Here is a 19,101-nt window from a genome sequence, read left to right on the forward strand (position 1 = left end):
TTTGTAAAGAAAAAAGTGCTAAAAGCTTATCTAAAAGCTCTTCTTTGCTCCAAATTTGGCCGAATGAAAATAATGATAATTTTGCCGAATGGTACTCCAAATTTCGTCAAATGATGATAATTTTGTCGAATGGGACTCCAAATTTTGCCGAATAATCAAATTTTTGAGTGGTACCAGTGACCTTCCAGGTTCACCTAAGTCATTCAACCGCGGCTCCTGGCCACCTGTTGAAACTTAGGCCCTAATCAAAAAGGAATATTTGCTTATGGTGAATTTCTGAATTTGAGTTGAAAAATCTCATAGTTGATTATGGACATTCGTCTTCAGGCTGCAAAAAGCTTATTTAAATGCTTTCGTTTTAATTTAATTTCTTCCGGTCCTAAATCTTGGCGATTACTTCCTTGGCGGTTTACGATTTTCTTCTGCGCCAAATTCTTCAGCAACCCTTAGGAGCAGAAGCTTCGGATGTCAGGGCGGGTTTACGGGTTGTTTTCTCTCCGCGCCGGGTCGGTTCGAAGAGAATAACTTCAGAGAACCGAAGATAGCAGTGAGAAAGCGCAAGTGCCTCCCGAACAAGAACGCCGGGGGAGCAGTCGTGGAACTTTTATTTATTTATTTTTTCCTCTTCACCCCAAATCTGTGCATGTTGTGTCTGCTTGAACTCTAAGGAAAATATAGAAAGAATTTTGCAGGAGAAAAAACTTTTTAGCCATTCGAAATGGCTGGACCGAAACTGTGTTTTTCAGTTTTTCTTTTCTGCCTCGTGACGAAAGAAGTTTTGTCATCTCATTCACAGGTAGGTTGATATTTCTTTTTATTTATTTATTTGACCCAGGGAAATGTTTGTGTGATATGCATCTAGTAAATGCACAGTTCACTTTCAAAGTATGTGCGGGAAATAATCTATAGACTTAGCAAAAAACTATTTAAATGTCTTGTGTGTTTCCTTTTAGAATGTGAGAATTGGTTGTTGAGCTTTCATATTTAAAAATTTAATCACCTTAGTTATGTATATCCTGAATATGATGATCAATTTGCGTCGCAATGTAACTTATTTCATAGATCAAAATAAATGCAATAAGAAGAATTCGTTTATAGGTTTTGATCTTAATTTTTTGAGGTTTCAAACTTTAGTATTTTGTTTTGATTATTTAAAGAAGAACTAGAGACGTACCGAGTAGCACTTTGGCCGAGTAGCCGAGTACCGAGTACTCGGCCTTTCACTACTCGGCCGAGTACCGAGTTACCGAGTACTCGGCATTTCACCACTCGGCCGAGTTAACAAGTACCAATTATGTTTTAAGAAGAACCACTGACACACACGTGATCAATTTTGAACTTATTGGAATAGTAGTATAGACCTCTTTGTCCATATAAAAGTTTTTAAAACTAAATTCCTGCTGAAATTTAATTTCGTATTATTTAAAAAATTTTGTTTACGTCAAAAATTTTACAAAAAAAATATTTTTAAAATTAAATATAAATAAATAAAAGGTATGATTGATCAAGTTGGAATTAAGACAAACTAAACCAATCTATTTTAGTTCTAGTCCACCAAACATAAATAATTTTTAAAAGTAAATAAAGCAAATGTGCAGGAACACTGCACACATGTGTTTCTGCGTTAGAAGGAACGTCTTTATCAGTGCATAAAATGTGAGCTAAAGAATGTCAAGACATTCGACAAAAAAGTCCGACTTTTGTCGGATGCCTTTAAATCTACAAGCTCACATTTTGTGCATTGGAAAAGGAATTTCCTGTAACGCCAAAACATGTGTCTGCAATGTTCCTGCACTATGCTTTTAACGTTGTTTTATTTCCCTTTTTTTAAGCAAAGAAATTTTTATATTTCTTATAACTAATTTTTGTTTGTAGCAAAAATCTATTTTTTATGTAAAAATTTCATATTTTCTATACTTACCTTTTTTTGCACAATTTTTAATAAATAAGTTTTATTAACTTTGGGGACATTAAAATAAAGATTTATTCCATTAAAGCATTAAAAACTTCATTATTCTCAAGATTTAAAATTGACTTGTAAAATGATTGCAGAATATTAAATATGCTTGCGCTTTTTTTATAAATTTTAACATCTGTCTTGGACAATATTCAATTTTTTGCAACTACTCGGTATTGGCCGAGTATCTGATCAAAATTTGGCCGAGTACCGAGTACTCGGCAAATTGGCCGAGTATGCCGAGTACCGAGTAGTTACCGAGTACTCGGTACGTCTCTAAGAAGAACTGAATCAAAGCGAAAAAAGAGTAAACATGCTTGGAAGATGTGAGATTTCATCAATCTTTTTAAGCATCAATTTTTAAAAATAAAATTTTCTTATGTTATACTTTTTTCAGTACTCTTGAATTTAGAACCTTAACAGTTTTTTTTTTTTTTTTTTGCATTCAATATTTTGCTCGAAAATTATTTTTATGCATGAATTTCGCCGTCCTTAGCACAAACACAACTTACATCCCCTTGCCAGAAAAATAAGTGCTAACACGTGCAAAACTTGCTTCAGTAGATTATTGTATTCCTGTTTATTTTAGTAAAGATATAATATCTTAACTTAATTATTTCGAAGCTTAAAATGGTGTATTTTATGTGTGAAATCATAAAACAACGAAACCCAATATTACTTCGAAAAATTGCACGATGTTTTTAAAAAACTAGTTTGAGGCGAGAAATTGTTGTCGTACAAAAATACCGGAACATCTGAATTGATGACTTTTTATAAAGTTAAAAGTTAAGTAATGCTTGTGGAGCGTAAATAATTCCTTTTTTCTGCACGGATAGCGAGGAAATTCAATTAATTTTCACTTAAATCCCCTCCAACTCCCTTCCATTTCCTATTTATTCACTTAATAGTTCTTCAACATACCTTAAATCATTTCTGTAGAAGTTATGATATATTGGAGACGGTAGAAGTTTTTGGAACGTCGATTTTAAAAAGGAAATAGTTGATAGAAAACTGATATTTTTCATCGAGTACAACATAATTTAACGTAAATGCAAATCGATCACCTTATTATTATTTTTTTTCAACACAACAATTGCCATGCAATAAGAAACATAAGACGGTTCTTGTAGAACTTCGATAACCACGACAGAACCGTCCTTTGGGCGATCAGAGTGTACGATTGTCCCCCCCCCCACCTGGATTTTAGAAACTAAATGAAGTTTGGCATTTTTGTTTGAAATTTGGTGTTTCTTCTCTGCAAAATGTATTGAACACAAACCCTCCCCCCACCGGAGAGTTTTGAAATGACTGGCCTATATCACAAATTTTTGAGATTGTGTGAAGTTTTCGCTATTGTTATTAGAGAATATTATATAGCAATTTAAAAAAAAATTTAAGCTAAAAAGATCATTTTTTTTTGTTCGGGGTGACTGAGATTTTGTGTAAATCAATTATAATTAGTAATATTTTTTATTGTCTGATTTTATTTTGCATTAGCAAATTATGCATCGTTTAATCCTGCCCTAAAACTAAATGAAATTTTATTTGTTATATAATTTAGCAAATTTTATGCTGTAAATTTTTTTTTTAGTTTTGCGTTTGAGACTACATGATATATTTTGTAATTATGGTTCTTATATAATTCAGATCAGTGCCGGATCAAAGGCCTCGGTCCGGGCAAAAAATTCTAGGGGCGGCAAATTCAGCTTTTTTCGTTTTCCTCGGTATAAAAACTAAAATAAAAACTAACTTATAAAGTTATATAAAAATATATTATCAAAACTAAGATAAGGGCAGCAATTTTAAATTTTTGCTTCGACTCAGAAAAACTGAGGATCTGGCATCAGACCCGTCATCTTGAATTTTTCCTGGATGGGGGGAAAAGGGTAGAAACGCAATGTACATTTTTTCAAGAAACGGGAATAACTACGCTTACTTGCATCTAAATACATAAACTATCAAAGCCAGGGGGGGGGGGCAATTTTCCCTTCTGACCTCCGAAATAAAGAGCCGGTTTTTCACTCGTTCAGCTAAGACAGAATGCAGCAAAGAGAATGTGACTATAAAATTTCATTATTTCACCTGATTCTAGAAATAATCAGGTCACGTGAACTTTTCCCGAAATCTCGGAAAAGTGCATAATCATGAAACAGCATAGGTGCCCATATGGGGCTCAATGCCCCCCCCCTTAAAAATCAGAACTTTCTTGATTTTGGTATTTTTTTCTTTGTAAAAAAGTTTTTACATTTTTTTCTCCAGCCATTAATGAATGAGTCACTGAAAATGTCAAATTTTCGTTTTCCATGGGGGAAATATCTGAGCCCCCCTTAAAATTTTGCATATGGGTGCCCATGTGAAACAGTCAAATTTCTTTGTGTAGGTGGGAGGGGAGCAGAGCCTTCCCTTTCTGTTACTTGATATTTTCTTCAAACATTCTAGTGTTCTTAGTTACGCAACGTTTAAAATTTTTTATTATCCGAAAGGAAAACCCATATCTCAACGTAACATAAAATAACTTTTTAAAACGAAATCCCTGACGTAAAATTGAAGAGTTGGGCCGAATTATTTTAACGGCCGAAGGTCATAAAGCTACGTTAGGCAAGTAGCTACATTTTTTACACTCATTTGAGTGTGAGCCCGATGGAAGGTCACGGGAGTCTCTCTGACCTCCCAAAACTTCCTTTTTTTGGCGAATGTCGTCGAACAATTCGGCGAACTTGTAGAATTTTGATTATTTTTTCCCTTTAAAATGTATTGATTTAACACCCTTTGCCACCCCTCCCCCCACGTTGGAAAGCTTTGAAATGACGGGCCTGGTTGCAATGTGAAATATTTAACTGCTCGCTATTTTAAAATTTTTAACATCCGAATTTATAATTTTTCATTTGATGTACGCATGTGTACATACCCGTAATTTGTTATTCTACAGAATTTGGAGTTATATTCGGAAAATTGAAAATTTCCTCCTAAATTTTTTTTTAATTCGGAGTTCGCCTGACCAGGCATTTGGTATGACAGAATGCTACTTTAAACGTTAACCGTAAAGTGCGAAGTCTTTGACGAATACTAAGAAAAATTTGACTTTACATTTCTTTCGTACATTTTAATGCATTTTTTTTCTTTTTATTTTTCACCAAAGTGACTTAGGAGCTAAATTTAAGCATAGTTAAGTATCGATGGTGAAAAAATGATTTACGAAAGGGTATGCAAGACACCTTCTGAATTACGTTCCGTTTCCTGGTGACCTTGAATTCCGGAACTACCTGAAAGTTTGTTGCAATTTGTTTACATTTTATCGTAAATGTTTCAGATTTATAGATTTAAAAGGAAACTTTCAAAGCTTTCTTAGGGGCCGTTCATTAACTACGTAAGGGTCCCGAGGAGGGGGGGGGGTTGGAAAAATCTCTACATACTCTTACTTTGGAAAGGGGAGGTGTCAGAACCATTCTTACGTAATATTTGTCAAATCGATATTTTATATTAGAAATCGCGCGATCAAGTGGTTTGGCAGGTATCATATTTCATTTGTTTCTGGAAGGTAAAAAACATCTTAGGATGAGCTGTTTTTTATTTGTTTTACAAAAAATGAATTAGTGTAAAATATACATAATAAAAGAATCCACAATGAATGGCATGTCTTATTTTTAATTCTTATCGCTTCGTATACAAAAATATTTGTCGAAAAAACATTCAATCTGGATTCTTTTTAGTAAAAAGGTTTTTAAAAAAAATAATAATACTGAATATAATAACGATTCCAGTGATGTGAGATTCGTTATTTTATTATTTAGAAAAAAGAATTGAAAACTTACGTAAGATGGGGGGAGGGGTTGAAAAATCGTACGGTACCCTTACATGGGGAGAGGGGGGTCAAAAATTGCCAAAATCAGCTTTACGTAATTAATGAATTGCCCCAATAGCATTCGGAGTAACAACTGTTTGCATTACTCAACTGATCTTTTAAAAGAGGAAAAAACCTTTTAAATACGAAAGAAAATCCCCCTTGCTTTGAAAAGTTAATATTTTTACCCATTTGTGGGCGCGTTTTTTGTTGTTTTTCGAAAAAGATGCGCTAATTATACACCTCCTTTGCTCCCCGTCCACTGAAGAAATTCGAAATGACGGACCGAATAGTGGACTTTAAATATGGGGATCAAATGACACAATGGGGTCGTCTCCAAAATTTTAAAAGTATTGGGTGAGTGCAAAAGTTCGTGCGGAGTTTGTGAAAGAAAGTCATACAGTGATTAGGCAAGCAAAACTCTTTATTCAATCAATGATATATTCTCCATCGTTGTCTATAATCTTCTTCTAACGTTCTGGCAGCATACGGATGCCCCGATCATAAAAACTGCGTGGTTTAGATTCGAAGAACGAAGACACGACGTTTTGTAAGGCATTCAAAGAGTCAAGTTTTTTTCCATTTAAATGATTTTGCAATGACCGGAATAAGTGATAATCCGATGGTGCGATATCAGGAGAATACGGTGGATGAGTTAGGACATCCCATTTCAGGCTGTTCAGTTTGCGTAGCGTCTGTCTTGAAACGTGTGGTCTAGCGTTATCTTGATGAAAGACTACGCCTTGCGATTTGACAAACTCGGATGTTTCTGTTTGATTTCTCGGTTCAGATTAGTTAATTGACGACAGTACTTGTCCGAATCAATCGTTTGGCCGGCGGGGAGAAACTCAAAATAAATTATACCCTTGCAATCCCACCAAACACAGAGCATCACCTTCATCGGGTGCAAACTGGCCTTTGCCATTGCGTCACCATGTTCACCTGCCTGTTTCCATGTGCGTTTGCGCTGAACGTTGTTGTATAGGACCCATTTTCCATCGCCCGTCACTAATCGATCCAAAAACGGCTCGTTTTTGAGCCGCTCGAGTAAAGATACGGCAGCAGAAATTCGCTGGATTTTGTTGCTCTCGGTCAACAAATGGGGCACCCATATATCGAGCTTTAAATCAAATCCAATTTTTTTTAAACGCCGAAAAGCGGTTGATCGGTCAACGTTAAGTGCTGTAGCAACTTCCTCTGTTGAAATTCGCGGAGTATTCTGAACTAAAGAACGCAAAACGTCGTCATCAATGTCGGAAGGTCGACCTGAGCGTGGCTGGTCTTCCAGCTAAAAATCTCCGCAACGAAATTTTGCGAACCATTTTTCCACAGTTCGTTTAGCTGGTGCTTGATCTTGATAAACGTCTTGAATGTTTTTTACAGCTGCTGCAACGTTTATTCCCTTCCGAAACTCGTAAAGCATAACATGCCGTAAATGCACTTTATCAACACTCATTTTAAAAGTAATCTTTCTCGAAGCAGTTTGTATCTGCACAAATTATTTTGATTGGAATGAAAGCTGCACATGTCACCTTTCCAACGATCTGACTTACATAGATAGTGGTATTAATGACAACACGTTACGCCCGTTCTAACGTCATCTGTTGCAACTCCGCACGAACTTTTGCACTCACCCAATATTTTTTTCTGAAAGAGCATTCTTAAAAGCATAGGATCTGACCATTTTTTAAATAATTTGTTTAAGTTTAATATTTTAAAAAAATTACTTAAAAAAATTACTATTTTCAATGTTTATGCTTCTGTCCGATGGCATCACAAATGATGAAATGCCATTCAGTGTTGCCATTCACGGACCAAAATATTTAATTCGCATCTTTACTTATGTGTATTGGCAATGATAGGGTTGATAGCAAGCGTAGAGCGCAATTTTAATTCGCTTCTTGATTATCATAACGTGGAATCGCGGTAGAAAGATGCGCCGAAGAGCATCGTTTGTGACGTCATCAAGACCACGCCTTGTTTTCAAAATCGGACATTCAAAAAAATTAATTAAAAAATAGCTGTTGGGAAAATAAAAGTATTTTCTGGGTCCATGTTATTTTTTTCCCTTATTCTATCAATTTCAGTGACAAAAAGTACTACTTTTGACTGAAGGAAACAACCCCATTATAGTAATAACGAGTCCCAATAACCATTATGGATGCAAAGAATCTCATAATAATGGGTCTGGTTGTTTACATTGAAATCTCTGATGACGGTTGTGAAATTCTTTCAACTATCGAGAAAGCTCAATGGAGCAATGAAGCATGTAAAGCTATGATTCTTCAACCGGTGGTTGACAGGTGTAAAATTTTGACCGATCTGTAGATTTTTGCTCATGTACGTTGAAAAACCTTCCTTACTAAAAATGTAACTAAACGAACTGATGTGTGCATCACATGACTTCCTTTCACGCCAATTTAATGATAATAGACTTTGGAGTAAGCAAAGAAACATTTTAAATATTTTTACGCCAAGTTTGTTGCGAACCGAAGCAAAAAAACGTTTTATACAGATTAATTTTCCCAATATTGGACATTTTACCGTGATTCAATGGTTAACTCTCTAAATATTGCCAATAGTGGCCAAAATGAAACCAGATTTAAAAAGAAAGAAAGAAAACCCGCCACATTTGTCGCCGAGCTGGCGACAAAACTTGACGACCAAAAGTTTGGCGATATATTGCCAAGTGTTTGCCAAATTATAACACCAATTGAGTTTGCATTAAAATTAACAATCATTTCCCCCCAAAACGTTGTAAGAGATCCCCTTTGGAACATCTGAATGCAACGAAAAGGGGAGGTGCACAACTAGACCCCACCAGGAGTCTAGGTACCAAATTTCAACTTTCTAAGACATACCGTTTTTGAGTTATGCGAGATACATACATACGTACATACAGACGTCACGAGAAAACTCGTTGTAATTAATTCGGGGATCATCAAAATGGATATTTCGGGTGTTTATACGTTCTTAGGCATATATCCACGTGTGGTCGGGTTGGAAAGAAAAATCAATGTTCATACGAGGGAGAGTAAAATGGAAATTAAGGCCAATTTTTGGGTGAAATTTTTTTCGCGAATACAACACTTCCTTTACTTCGTTTAAGGAAGTAAAAAAACTGTAAAACATTTTTTTGTAATTTTGTGATTAATTTTGTAATGTTCTATAATTTTACAAAAATATTCTTTTTTTGAAATCTGTAATTATTGCATTAATTTTTTTGCGTTTAATATTTTTGTGAAAATTTTTTAACACCTACCAAGTAAAGTTTTGTTCATTTATTTATTGTAAGTATTATTTTTTTTTCACAACCAGTCCGCAAAATATTTTCAAATTTAAGTTTTTAATGTTTCCGAATCAATTTTTGTTTAAATTGCGGAAAAAAAGAAGGAAAAAAACAATCTAAGGGGCAAGGGGGGGGGGGATTCTTACCCGGTCTGAAAAAAAATCGCATACTATTTACAGTCTGCGAGTAGAAGTTTCTTTTTAGCCTACTTTCCCAGTAAAAGTCAGAAAAAGAAGAAAAAAGCATGAAAGAAGGCTTAATGCATCTTAAAAATATCCCGAAAAACAAAAAAAAAAAAAAAAAACTCAAAAATAAATAAAATAATTAAATAAATATCGAAAAATTAAAAATTGGAAAGTAGGGTATTGAGATGGGGAAAAATGTCTGTCGGTCTGTCTGTCTGTCTGTCGGTCTGTCTGTCTGTCCCCCCCTAATAACTTTTGAATGAATAGTCCGATTCGAACAAACTTTTTTTTGTTCGAAAGATCTCGGCGAGGACACCTCATTCCCATATTTCACTTTTTGATTTGAACTATTTTTTGTTAAATTTTGAACAGATCAAAAAAACTTAACATTAGCGCCTACGGGGAAATTCAAGGCAATTCCGAACTGTGAGGCGAATTTGCTTCAAACAAACTTTGTAGGAAAAAGCTTTTGATGAAAAACTTGTATATAAAATATCTTTTTGATTTGAACAATTTTCCGTTCAATTTTGAACTGTTCAAATCCCTTAACATTAGCGCCTACGGGGAAACTGAAAGTCAATGTAGATTCCGTACTTGAAGGCGGATTTACTTCAAACAAATTTTGTTAGAAATAGCTCTTGACGCCAAATTCCAGACTCCGACTCCGAGAATTTAGAGGCACCTGACTCCGACTCCGATTCCTGTGCCCGACAATTAATTGGACTCCGACTCCCCGACTTCAACTCTGACTTCGTAGCTTTGGCAAAAATTTATGGACAAATGACTAACTCCGATTCTTGGATATTCGACTCTATCTCAAAATGAGATTGACTCCGACTCCGACTCCGCAGCTATGGTTTTAACTGTGAAATACTTATTGTTGATATGACTTGTTTTTATTTTCACGCTAAAGTTTAAATTTAGGTATTCAGTTACCGGCGAATAAACTCGAAGTCATTTATGTTTCTACATAAGATTTGCGCAGACGATTTTTTTTTTTTTTTTTGACAAAGAAAATTATTTCTTTAAGTTGACATTTTATTGTTTTTTTTTTTTTTTTTGTTTTAGTAATTGCATTAATTCATTTTAAAAATGTTTTTGGCAACAGGGCAAAAAGAAACGATTTTTTTTTATATGATGTATTTATTTTAATGAGCTTATTAATTTTACTTATTAATTTTTCATTTTGAAAGCTATTAAAGATTTTTTTAATCTAAAAAAGTGTATTAGCTGCTTTGTTTAAAAGTTGCTGCTATTTTATTTGTTCGTTTTTTTTTTTTTCTTTTCTTTTTTTTGATGAGTGAGGAATATTTTATTAATAGAAATCAGCTTAAAGTATTTTAAAAGTATGTTTGAAAAAATTTGCAATTTTAGCTATTTTTGAGAATATTGATCAGGTACTAGAAAGTAGTATGGGTATACGGGAAAGTAGGCTCGTCTAGTTTTAGACAGAACTTCTTGTTTTCACTCATTTAAGGATAGAAATAACTAAATATATATTACCGTGAAAACATTATTAGAGGCACAACCAGTGCCAATTACATTTATTTATTGTTAATAAATTTATTCATGATGGTTTTTTGTTAGGGGTATGCTCAAAAAGCAAATAAATCTTTATCTTCTTCTTTACTAATAATAAAGCTAAAAGTCTCTCTGTCTGAATGTCCAGAGGATGTCTGGATCTCTGTGACGCGCATAGCGCCTAGACCGTTCTGTCGATTTTCATGAAATTTGGCACAAAGTTAGTTTGTAGCATGGGGGTGTGCACCTTGAAACGATTTTTCGAAAATTCGATGTGGTTCTTTTTCTATTCCAATTTTAAGAACAAAATTATCATAAGATGGACGAGTAAATTACGAAATTATCATAACGTGGAACCGTAACATGGGCACAAGCCAATTGGCGAGATACGAAATTATCATAACGTGGACAGTAACGTGGGTACAAGTCAATTGGCGAGAAAATTCACCACACATTATTTGTAAATATACAGGCGAACCAAAAGACCTTTTAATTTTTCTATTACGGGCAAAGCCGTGCGCGTACCACTAGTTTTTAAGAATTTGCAGTCGAAATATCATTAAACTGTCGAATTTCCCTCTCACATTCTTGAAAAATGACTAATCCAAGATTCAGAATTTCTGCTTCAACTTTTACTGCGGCTGAACCAATCTGATCAGTTGAAAAATGGTGAAAAGTTTTCCCCTTGAAATCAAGTCGCACTGCTTGGAACCCGAAATCATTGATCAAACTAAGAACACGAAAAGTAATTCGTTGATTATAAATAGAAAATGTTTTCTTATCGAAATAAATTACATCAAAATTTAATTTCGATTTGCACTCATCCAATGATTTTTGGTTTTACTTGTACCATCTTAATACCAGTTTCATGTATGTTAAAAACAAAGATGTCATTTTTTGCATGAAATGTTCGTAAGTTTGAGAGTTATATCTCCCAAATTCCAACAACATCGAAAATCGCTTAGAATTGCGTTTTTGGAGCGTTAATTTCGGGAAATTACTGGCTTTAATATTGAAAAATATTGCCTTACAATTGTATTTTTCAGACTTCAGTTTTAGAAAATATTCGGGCAAGAATCTCCATACCACCTTTCTTTACTATCACAAGCATTGGGGTTTTTAAACAACATTTACAAAACATTTAAGTGGAATAGCCCCTGAATATGAAACATTGCTTAAGTTTTTAGGACCATAATTTTGAAAAAATTTCCAAGGAAGGGCTTAAATCTTCAAAGTTTGTGTAAAATTGCGTTTTTGAAACTTTAATTTCGAAAACTTGCAGGGGGACGCGGAATTGATTTTAATCTATTATAAAAAAAAAAGAACAGGGACAGTCTCTGAGCTCCATCCATTACCCTAACGTCAATAAACATGGCCTGTAATCGTGTTTTTAAGGCTTCAATTTCTGGAAATTTCTATTGAGACCCCTAAATCTTTTTTTGCCGTAGCATCCGCAAAGAAAGTGTAAAACTGCTTTTTTTAAAACTAAATCGGCCTCAAAAAAAAAAAAAAAAAAAAAAAAAAGCTTTGTATAATCCACAGATAGTACGATGTAAAAAAAATTGTTTGGATTTAACATAGTAATTGAGCAACTAAAGTAAAATCGTGAAAAAGTAATGACTTTGAAGTTATAATCAAAATTAATCTGAAGTATAGTCTAAAAAAATGATTTCTCCTTGAAATCATGATTATAGTACGCTAATTACTAGAAAAACAAAGAGTCAAGACAAAGGAGCAAACGGCCTAATCTTGTGAAAATGAAGGCTTCCTCCCTCACTGTACTGCTGTTTACTTTACATGGCCTGAATCGTGTAAGAGAAACATTCAAGCAATGGAAAATAAGCTACTTACAGGCAGTTTACGGTCTCTATCGGTGAATCCTACGGTAAATATTAAGGTTTATTGCGTTGGTGTTGAGAAAAAAAAATCACAGATAATCCGTGGCAGCGTATAATCCACACCACATTAACTTTCCACTTATTAAACAGATAAACCAGGGAATATACACAAGAAAATACTCTGTTACATGAAATGAGGCGGCGCCTTGCGGCGCCCCTCATTTCGCAGCGCCCGGGGCGATTGCCCCGCTCGCCCCCCTCTTGGGACGGCCCTGTGTCAAAAAAAAAAAAAAAAAGCATAGGAGACAAGGATAGTTTGAGCAAAAAAGATTAGTTGCAGCCAATGGTAGTCGTCAAAACCAACAGATTAAACCAGCAGGAAGAAGGAAAAAGTGAAGGAAATTTTTTTATAAACGATAGGAACAATGAAGCGAGTATGAAACAGTTACATCCAATTATTTAAATAATCAGATTTTTCAATTATTCATTCATTGTTTTCGGTAAACTTTAACTAATAATAAGCTTTTCCCCTACTAATATGACGGGTTTTAATTAATGTTAGGTTTACCATAAAAGTGTTCATTTTTTTCATAGATGAAATCGTCAAGTCCCTTGAGAAACATTTTTAATAGTTTGCTTTGGGGGTGACAGCAAAATTAAAAATAGAGTGTCGTTCTCGAACATTATTTTTTTAAATGAGAATTGAACGGAAAACTGTTCAAATCAAAAAGATATTTTATATACAAGTTTTTCATAAAAAACTTTTCCTACAAAGTTTGTTTGAAGCAAATTCGCCTCACAGTTCGGAATTCCTTTGAATTTCCCCATAGGCGCCAATGTTAAGTTTTTTTGATCTGTTCAAAATTGCACAAAAAATAGTTCAAATCAAAAAGTGAAATATAGGAATGAGGTGTCTTCTCCGAGATCTTTCGAAAAAAAAATTTTTTTTTTCCGAATCGGACGATTCATTTAAAAGTTATTGGGGGGGGGGGGGGGGACAGACAGACCGACAGACATTTTCCCCCATCTCAATACCCTACTTTCCAATTTTTAATTTTTCGATATTTACTTATTATTTTTTATTTTTGACTTTTTTTTGTTTTTGTAATATTTTCAAAATGCATTAAGTCTTCTTTCATGCTTTTTTCTTCTTTCTCTGACTTTTACTGGGAAAATAGGCTAAAAATCAGTTTTCAAGCAGTCAGGTTTCGATAAACATGGAAGGTTGGATGTCATTGGAAGAGAAGGGGTAGAAAGAATTAGGACTGTCTAGAAATAGATTTTGCACTTGTGAAGTCAAAATGTGTGAATTTATCTACATTCAGTGCATTCAGTTAATCATTGCCGAAATTTATTTATTTTTTTGAATGTGTGGAAGGTCGCTGATAATCCGTCCTGTAGATAAAATCAAGAGTTACTACTTCAACCAGCCGTGAGATTGTTTGCTTGCCCACAACGATTAAATTTTGCCTACAATCTGCCATGCTAAGCTCAAAAGTCGTATCTGAATTTTTCATCAAAATTGAGTTTCGGTCTTCAGGTGGTTCTTTGTCACATATTTCAACTAAATGCAACGTTTTATGATCATTTATCAAAGGCAAATATTTTTTTTAAATATATGAAAAAGTTGCATCCGAATTAAATACATGGATGCACACAACTTCAAACGGCAATTTCTCCTTTTGAACTGAGCTGCTGATACGACTTTTGTGCTTAGCTCCGCAGCATTGTTGTTACTACATTAGCAAATGGTCAATACCCAGAAATTAAGTTAGAGAATCCACATTTCTGGCTAGGAATACATGCGATGTCTCTTAAGTTAAAGCTACTGTAAATTCATTTTCGACAGGATAAAATGGCTCTGTTACTGTAAGATTTTCTCTGATGAGAGGTCCATGCAAATCACCGGAGCACGTAATAGTTTGAATTTCAAGGATCCCAAGAGACGCATTTGCCAAGATGAATCGCCACTTGTCTTTATTCAAATATGCGTTCGTAATAAGGATGGAGGTTTAAGCGACGAGGAGTGAAACGGGGCAAAGAATGAACTTGAGAATATGTAAATCATTCAATTAGAGTGGTTTAGGTTCTTTATTGAATTAATGAGACAGTAGATTTCAATTTCGAATGCAAATGAGCGAAATTAAGTAGCTTGTAGCTTGTGATCAATGAAATGGTCAGGGTAGCGTAATGTAAGGTACATTGTTTACTGATGATTGCTGATAATCTTAAAGGATGGTAAATGATGTTTGCCTATTATTGCGTATTTATGCTGGATTTAGGATATTCTTGAGGCCAGGTAATGGGCAGGAATTAATTGGTGGTCAAAATGTGTGTTATACTCATTCCATGTAAAAAGGAAGTATAACACACACACACACACACAAAGTATAAACTCCTCCTAAGAAGGTGAAATAATTCTCTAGTTCAACCGTAGATTAATAATAACTACAGTTGGGCAACCTTATCTTGCAGCGTCGTAATTCTGTGATTAGGATCTTCGTAGCCTTCACAATGCTGTCAGAATAGGTCCCTCCCCCAGCTATAGAAACAGAGGGCCGCACGCATCATGAGATGAATCTTGTGGGTCAGAACGCACACATAAAATTTTATTTTTTTCAAAATAGCATGGGATACACAAAAGAAAGGAAAGAAAACTACAAACCAATGATTGTGGTGATTAACCACAACGTATTGAGTTTATTCATGAGGAGTTTCCATCCGTTTTTTGGAAACCAATTGCTGAATATTCGATTCCAAATTTGTTGCATTCAATCATAATACTAATTGCAAATTATTGATCTTTTCCGGGAGGTTCTAGGATCAGTTTTCGATTCGCAGCATTGACCATAGCAGCAGCTTCGCAGGCCTCATATAGCACGCGGACCATAGGTTGGACACCACTGGTCTTCAGACGGAAATCACTCTTCAAAAGTTTGGCAAGCATTAAAGTAGTGTATTCAGTAAATTATCGCCCTATAGCCAGGGCTAAGGCAGAAATACATGAAATACACCGCCAGCTCAGTCAATTCCAGCCGAGGACTGCAGTTTCGCGCTTATTAGCACTCAACAACTGTATTTCATGCATTAAAGTAGTGTGTGGAAGAAATATTTCTTGATGTTGAAGACAGAAGCACTGCGCAACCCATAGGTATGTCACGACATATCGGTGCAAATCAGGACAACGTGATGAAGTTGCTTATATCCACCCTATGAAGCACCGCATTATCACAAATCGAAGTGTGAATCCTTTCTGAGTGAAGAAAATAAGTTGTGATGCGCTAAAATCACAATTCGGACACGATGTCCATCGAAGTGGAGGAAATAGGAAGGCGTGTGTTTTATCGTCATAAGGATCGTGACACAGAAATCTAAACTTGAAATCAGCTGTGGATCGAAAGGCACACGCATGTTTGATTTCTAAATCGAAATTTAGTGTTTTGTGTTGGTGGCGGGAAAGTGCATTTGCACGATGTTTAAGCCAATTTCTCTCATTGCTTCATTTTTTTGCTTTAAAGTACTATATATTCCGGCATTCCGAAATTGGTTTGGTTCAATACATTAAGTAAAAGTACCTACGAAGGCGATGAATATTTTTTATTCAAAAATAAGAGTATATACCTTTTTTTTTTTGAAAAAAAAAAACTGATGTCGATGGATTTTTATTCATTGTATTCGTATGTGCACATCTGTGTTACCAAAAAAAAAAAAAAAGGGGGAGACAGGCATAATGGGACACGTGCAGTTCGAAATACAGTGTGAGTAAATAAATACTAACCATGGAATTTGTTTCAAGAGAGCACTTCTGATCCTTTTGTCGTTCTAGGGCGACTTTAACTTACATTACTATTATTTCTGTAATTATATTAATATATATTACTTTAAATTTCAAAACAAATCCTACTTCCTTGGTTTCAGTTCAAAATTAGTTCGTTTTATTTAATTCCCTGACATCGTAAAAAAGTGCAACTTTCAGCCGCTAAGTATTTGGACTTTTTTTGTTGATATGCATTTTCTTAAGATAAATAAAGAGTTCAATTGATTTGTTTGGATGAAACATCACAAAAAAATTCAGCGGACGGAAGTAATTGATGTTATGTATTTCTATCCAGCGTGTTCCCTCCCCCAAAGAAAGGGGGTGTACCCCCTCAAAAACTACGAAGTACTGCTCTTAGAACGATATCTTCCAAGATGGGACTAAGAACCTATAAAACACTCAATTAAATAAAATCATCCTTGCAGTGTGCGCAATGCCCCCCCCCCCCCAATGGACGCCTATGTTGTATCAAAGACATTATCAACATTTGTAATGTCAAAACTTTCACTAATGAAAAGTTTATTTTTCATTACCAACAGATCTAAATTTTTATTGTTAAAACAGACAACTTTTGTTCCTCTTGGAGAATAAAACCATCAAATTCCCCTTGAAATAAACTACTTATTTTAATTATTTGAAGCAAAAGGGGTCAAAATTAAAAATTTAGAGTACGCTTGTAAAAATGGTAGGAGAAACTCGGATCTGGTATTGGAGTAAGAGATGATATTAGTACAGAGTGACCGCAGCTTATTCGAATCATGTTTGATGTTTGTTTTAAACAGTTTTAATTCAATAAAGCAGCTGATTCAATATAGCAGAAATGTATAAATGTTTCTTAAGCGTGTAATTCTATATACAATTTAAGAGCACCAGATTAAATTTTTAGTCAAGCAAGATAATGCATCATAAAAAGCATGCTGTGCATCATAGCTAGGTAATATAGATGCACATGCGCACGAATACATTTGCTGTTATGCAGATATATTTACTGTAGATATGTGCATTGCCAGATAATTGTGAATCAATATCAATATTAAACAATAAATAGGTAGGTAAATTAATAAAAAAAGTTCCCCTTTTGCTTTTATGGATACATGATTGAAAGCAAAATTCATTCCTTACGAAATATTTTGCCTACCCACTGTATATTTGTTTTCATACCTGCAGATATTAAGCTGTGTGCGCAGATACTTTGTTTTTATCATACTGTGCTGTTCACTCAAAATATGGATTCTTTTATTATTTAAATAATTTTATCGTATAACAGTACAAAACTCAAATTGTAACTTATCTGCTTCGAAAACAGTACATGCTGCTAATTGCAAACAAGGGATAGCTATTAATTAAGACATTCTTTTTTCAATGTCATAAAACTACCCATAGTCCTCAGAATTCTCAAGTCGTTGCTTCAAAGTTGACGCTCCAAAGCCTGAAGGACAGAAGTCCCGTCGACAAAATGTCACTTTCCATCTCACTGATTTTATTTAACTTTTCTCGAAAAAAAAAAAAAAAAAAAAACTACCCCTAAAAGTGTGCATCAGTGTCTTCTCTTTTCACTGTTAAAAATAAAAAAAATGTGCTGAAAGAAGGCAATGAAAAAGACTGCACTGATGCACCAAGTGTTTGTGGGCAATGATTCGTCACATACGCTTAATTCATTCAAGCGGAGTGGTTGATTAAAATGTCCGGCAGTTGTTCAGTGTAAATGTTGATTTTCTTCTGTTTTTGAGGATTTGATTCATTATAACGGCTGATTCAATTACCCGGCGCTCACTGTAGTCCAGAAAACTTTGATTTTGGAAACTTTTCACTGAAAAAGTCTACCTACGGCTTAAACTTAATATATATATATATATATATATATATATATATATATATATATATATATATATATATATATATATATATATATATATATATATATATATATATATATATAAAACTGACGAAAACCTTCGACTTATCGGAAGTTTAACTTATTGCTAGTTTTGGTTTTCGACATTTTAATTAGTATGTATACATATAACAGAAAATTACAGAACTTAAAACTTTTTAAGCACAATATGCACAGTTTAATCAAAAGTATTGAGAGAAAAAAATCAAAAGCATGGTTTTGATTTCGGTACTACTAGAGCAACTGAATAGAGCGGATTCTACTTCAGGAAAGGTGCACATCTTAATTCGTTTCAAATTCGGATTCATGGATTTTACCGCATTGGAAGTTTCTCTTTTTCTTTTAATATCATTGACAGAATACTGCTTAGATATCTTTAATAGTAAAGAAAACTCTCTCTCTCGGGAACTTATGAGCAAATGATGGAACTAAAGAATGAAGGGGAACGCTTCTCAACTTAGGTCAGTTTTTGAATAAAGCTACAATCAGTTGACTTGACAGCTTAAAAGCAAATTCGTAGTCCAGCAACGTGCCAAAGTGTAAACAGTACAGTACAAAAAAAGAAAACAAGCTAACTCATGTCCGTACGTATAACTCCTTTATCGCACATTGACTCAACAGGTGTTCTTCTTGCTTTAAGGTCTATTGTGCAGGAATCGCAAGTGAAGGTAAATTATTTTTTCTCTCATTGTCACTTGTTTTTTTTTTTTTCTTTTTTTCGTTCTTTCGAAATAAATTTCGAGTCGTCTTTGAAAAAAC

The 19,101-nt window shown here is 34.3% G+C and overlaps 1 protein-coding gene across 1 annotated transcript in view; it reads left to right on the forward strand.

The window, feature by feature from the left end:
- Positions 1 to 509: 509 nt before the first annotated feature.
- The window catches only part of LOC129230548 (basement membrane-specific heparan sulfate proteoglycan core protein-like), a 410,163-nt gene continuing 391,571 nt past the window's right edge, over positions 510 to 19,101 (forward strand). Inside the window, exon 1 of the mRNA XM_054864952.1 lies at positions 510 to 796. Within this exon, the coding sequence (XP_054720927.1) occupies positions 719 to 796 (78 nt within the window). The 5' untranslated portion in view covers positions 510 to 718. The remainder of the gene's footprint in view (positions 797 to 19,101) is intronic.

This window comes from Uloborus diversus, chromosome 9 (genome assembly GCF_026930045.1).
Source record: "Uloborus diversus isolate 005 chromosome 9, Udiv.v.3.1, whole genome shotgun sequence".
Taxonomy (NCBI): Eukaryota; Metazoa; Arthropoda; class Arachnida; order Araneae; family Uloboridae; genus Uloborus; species Uloborus diversus.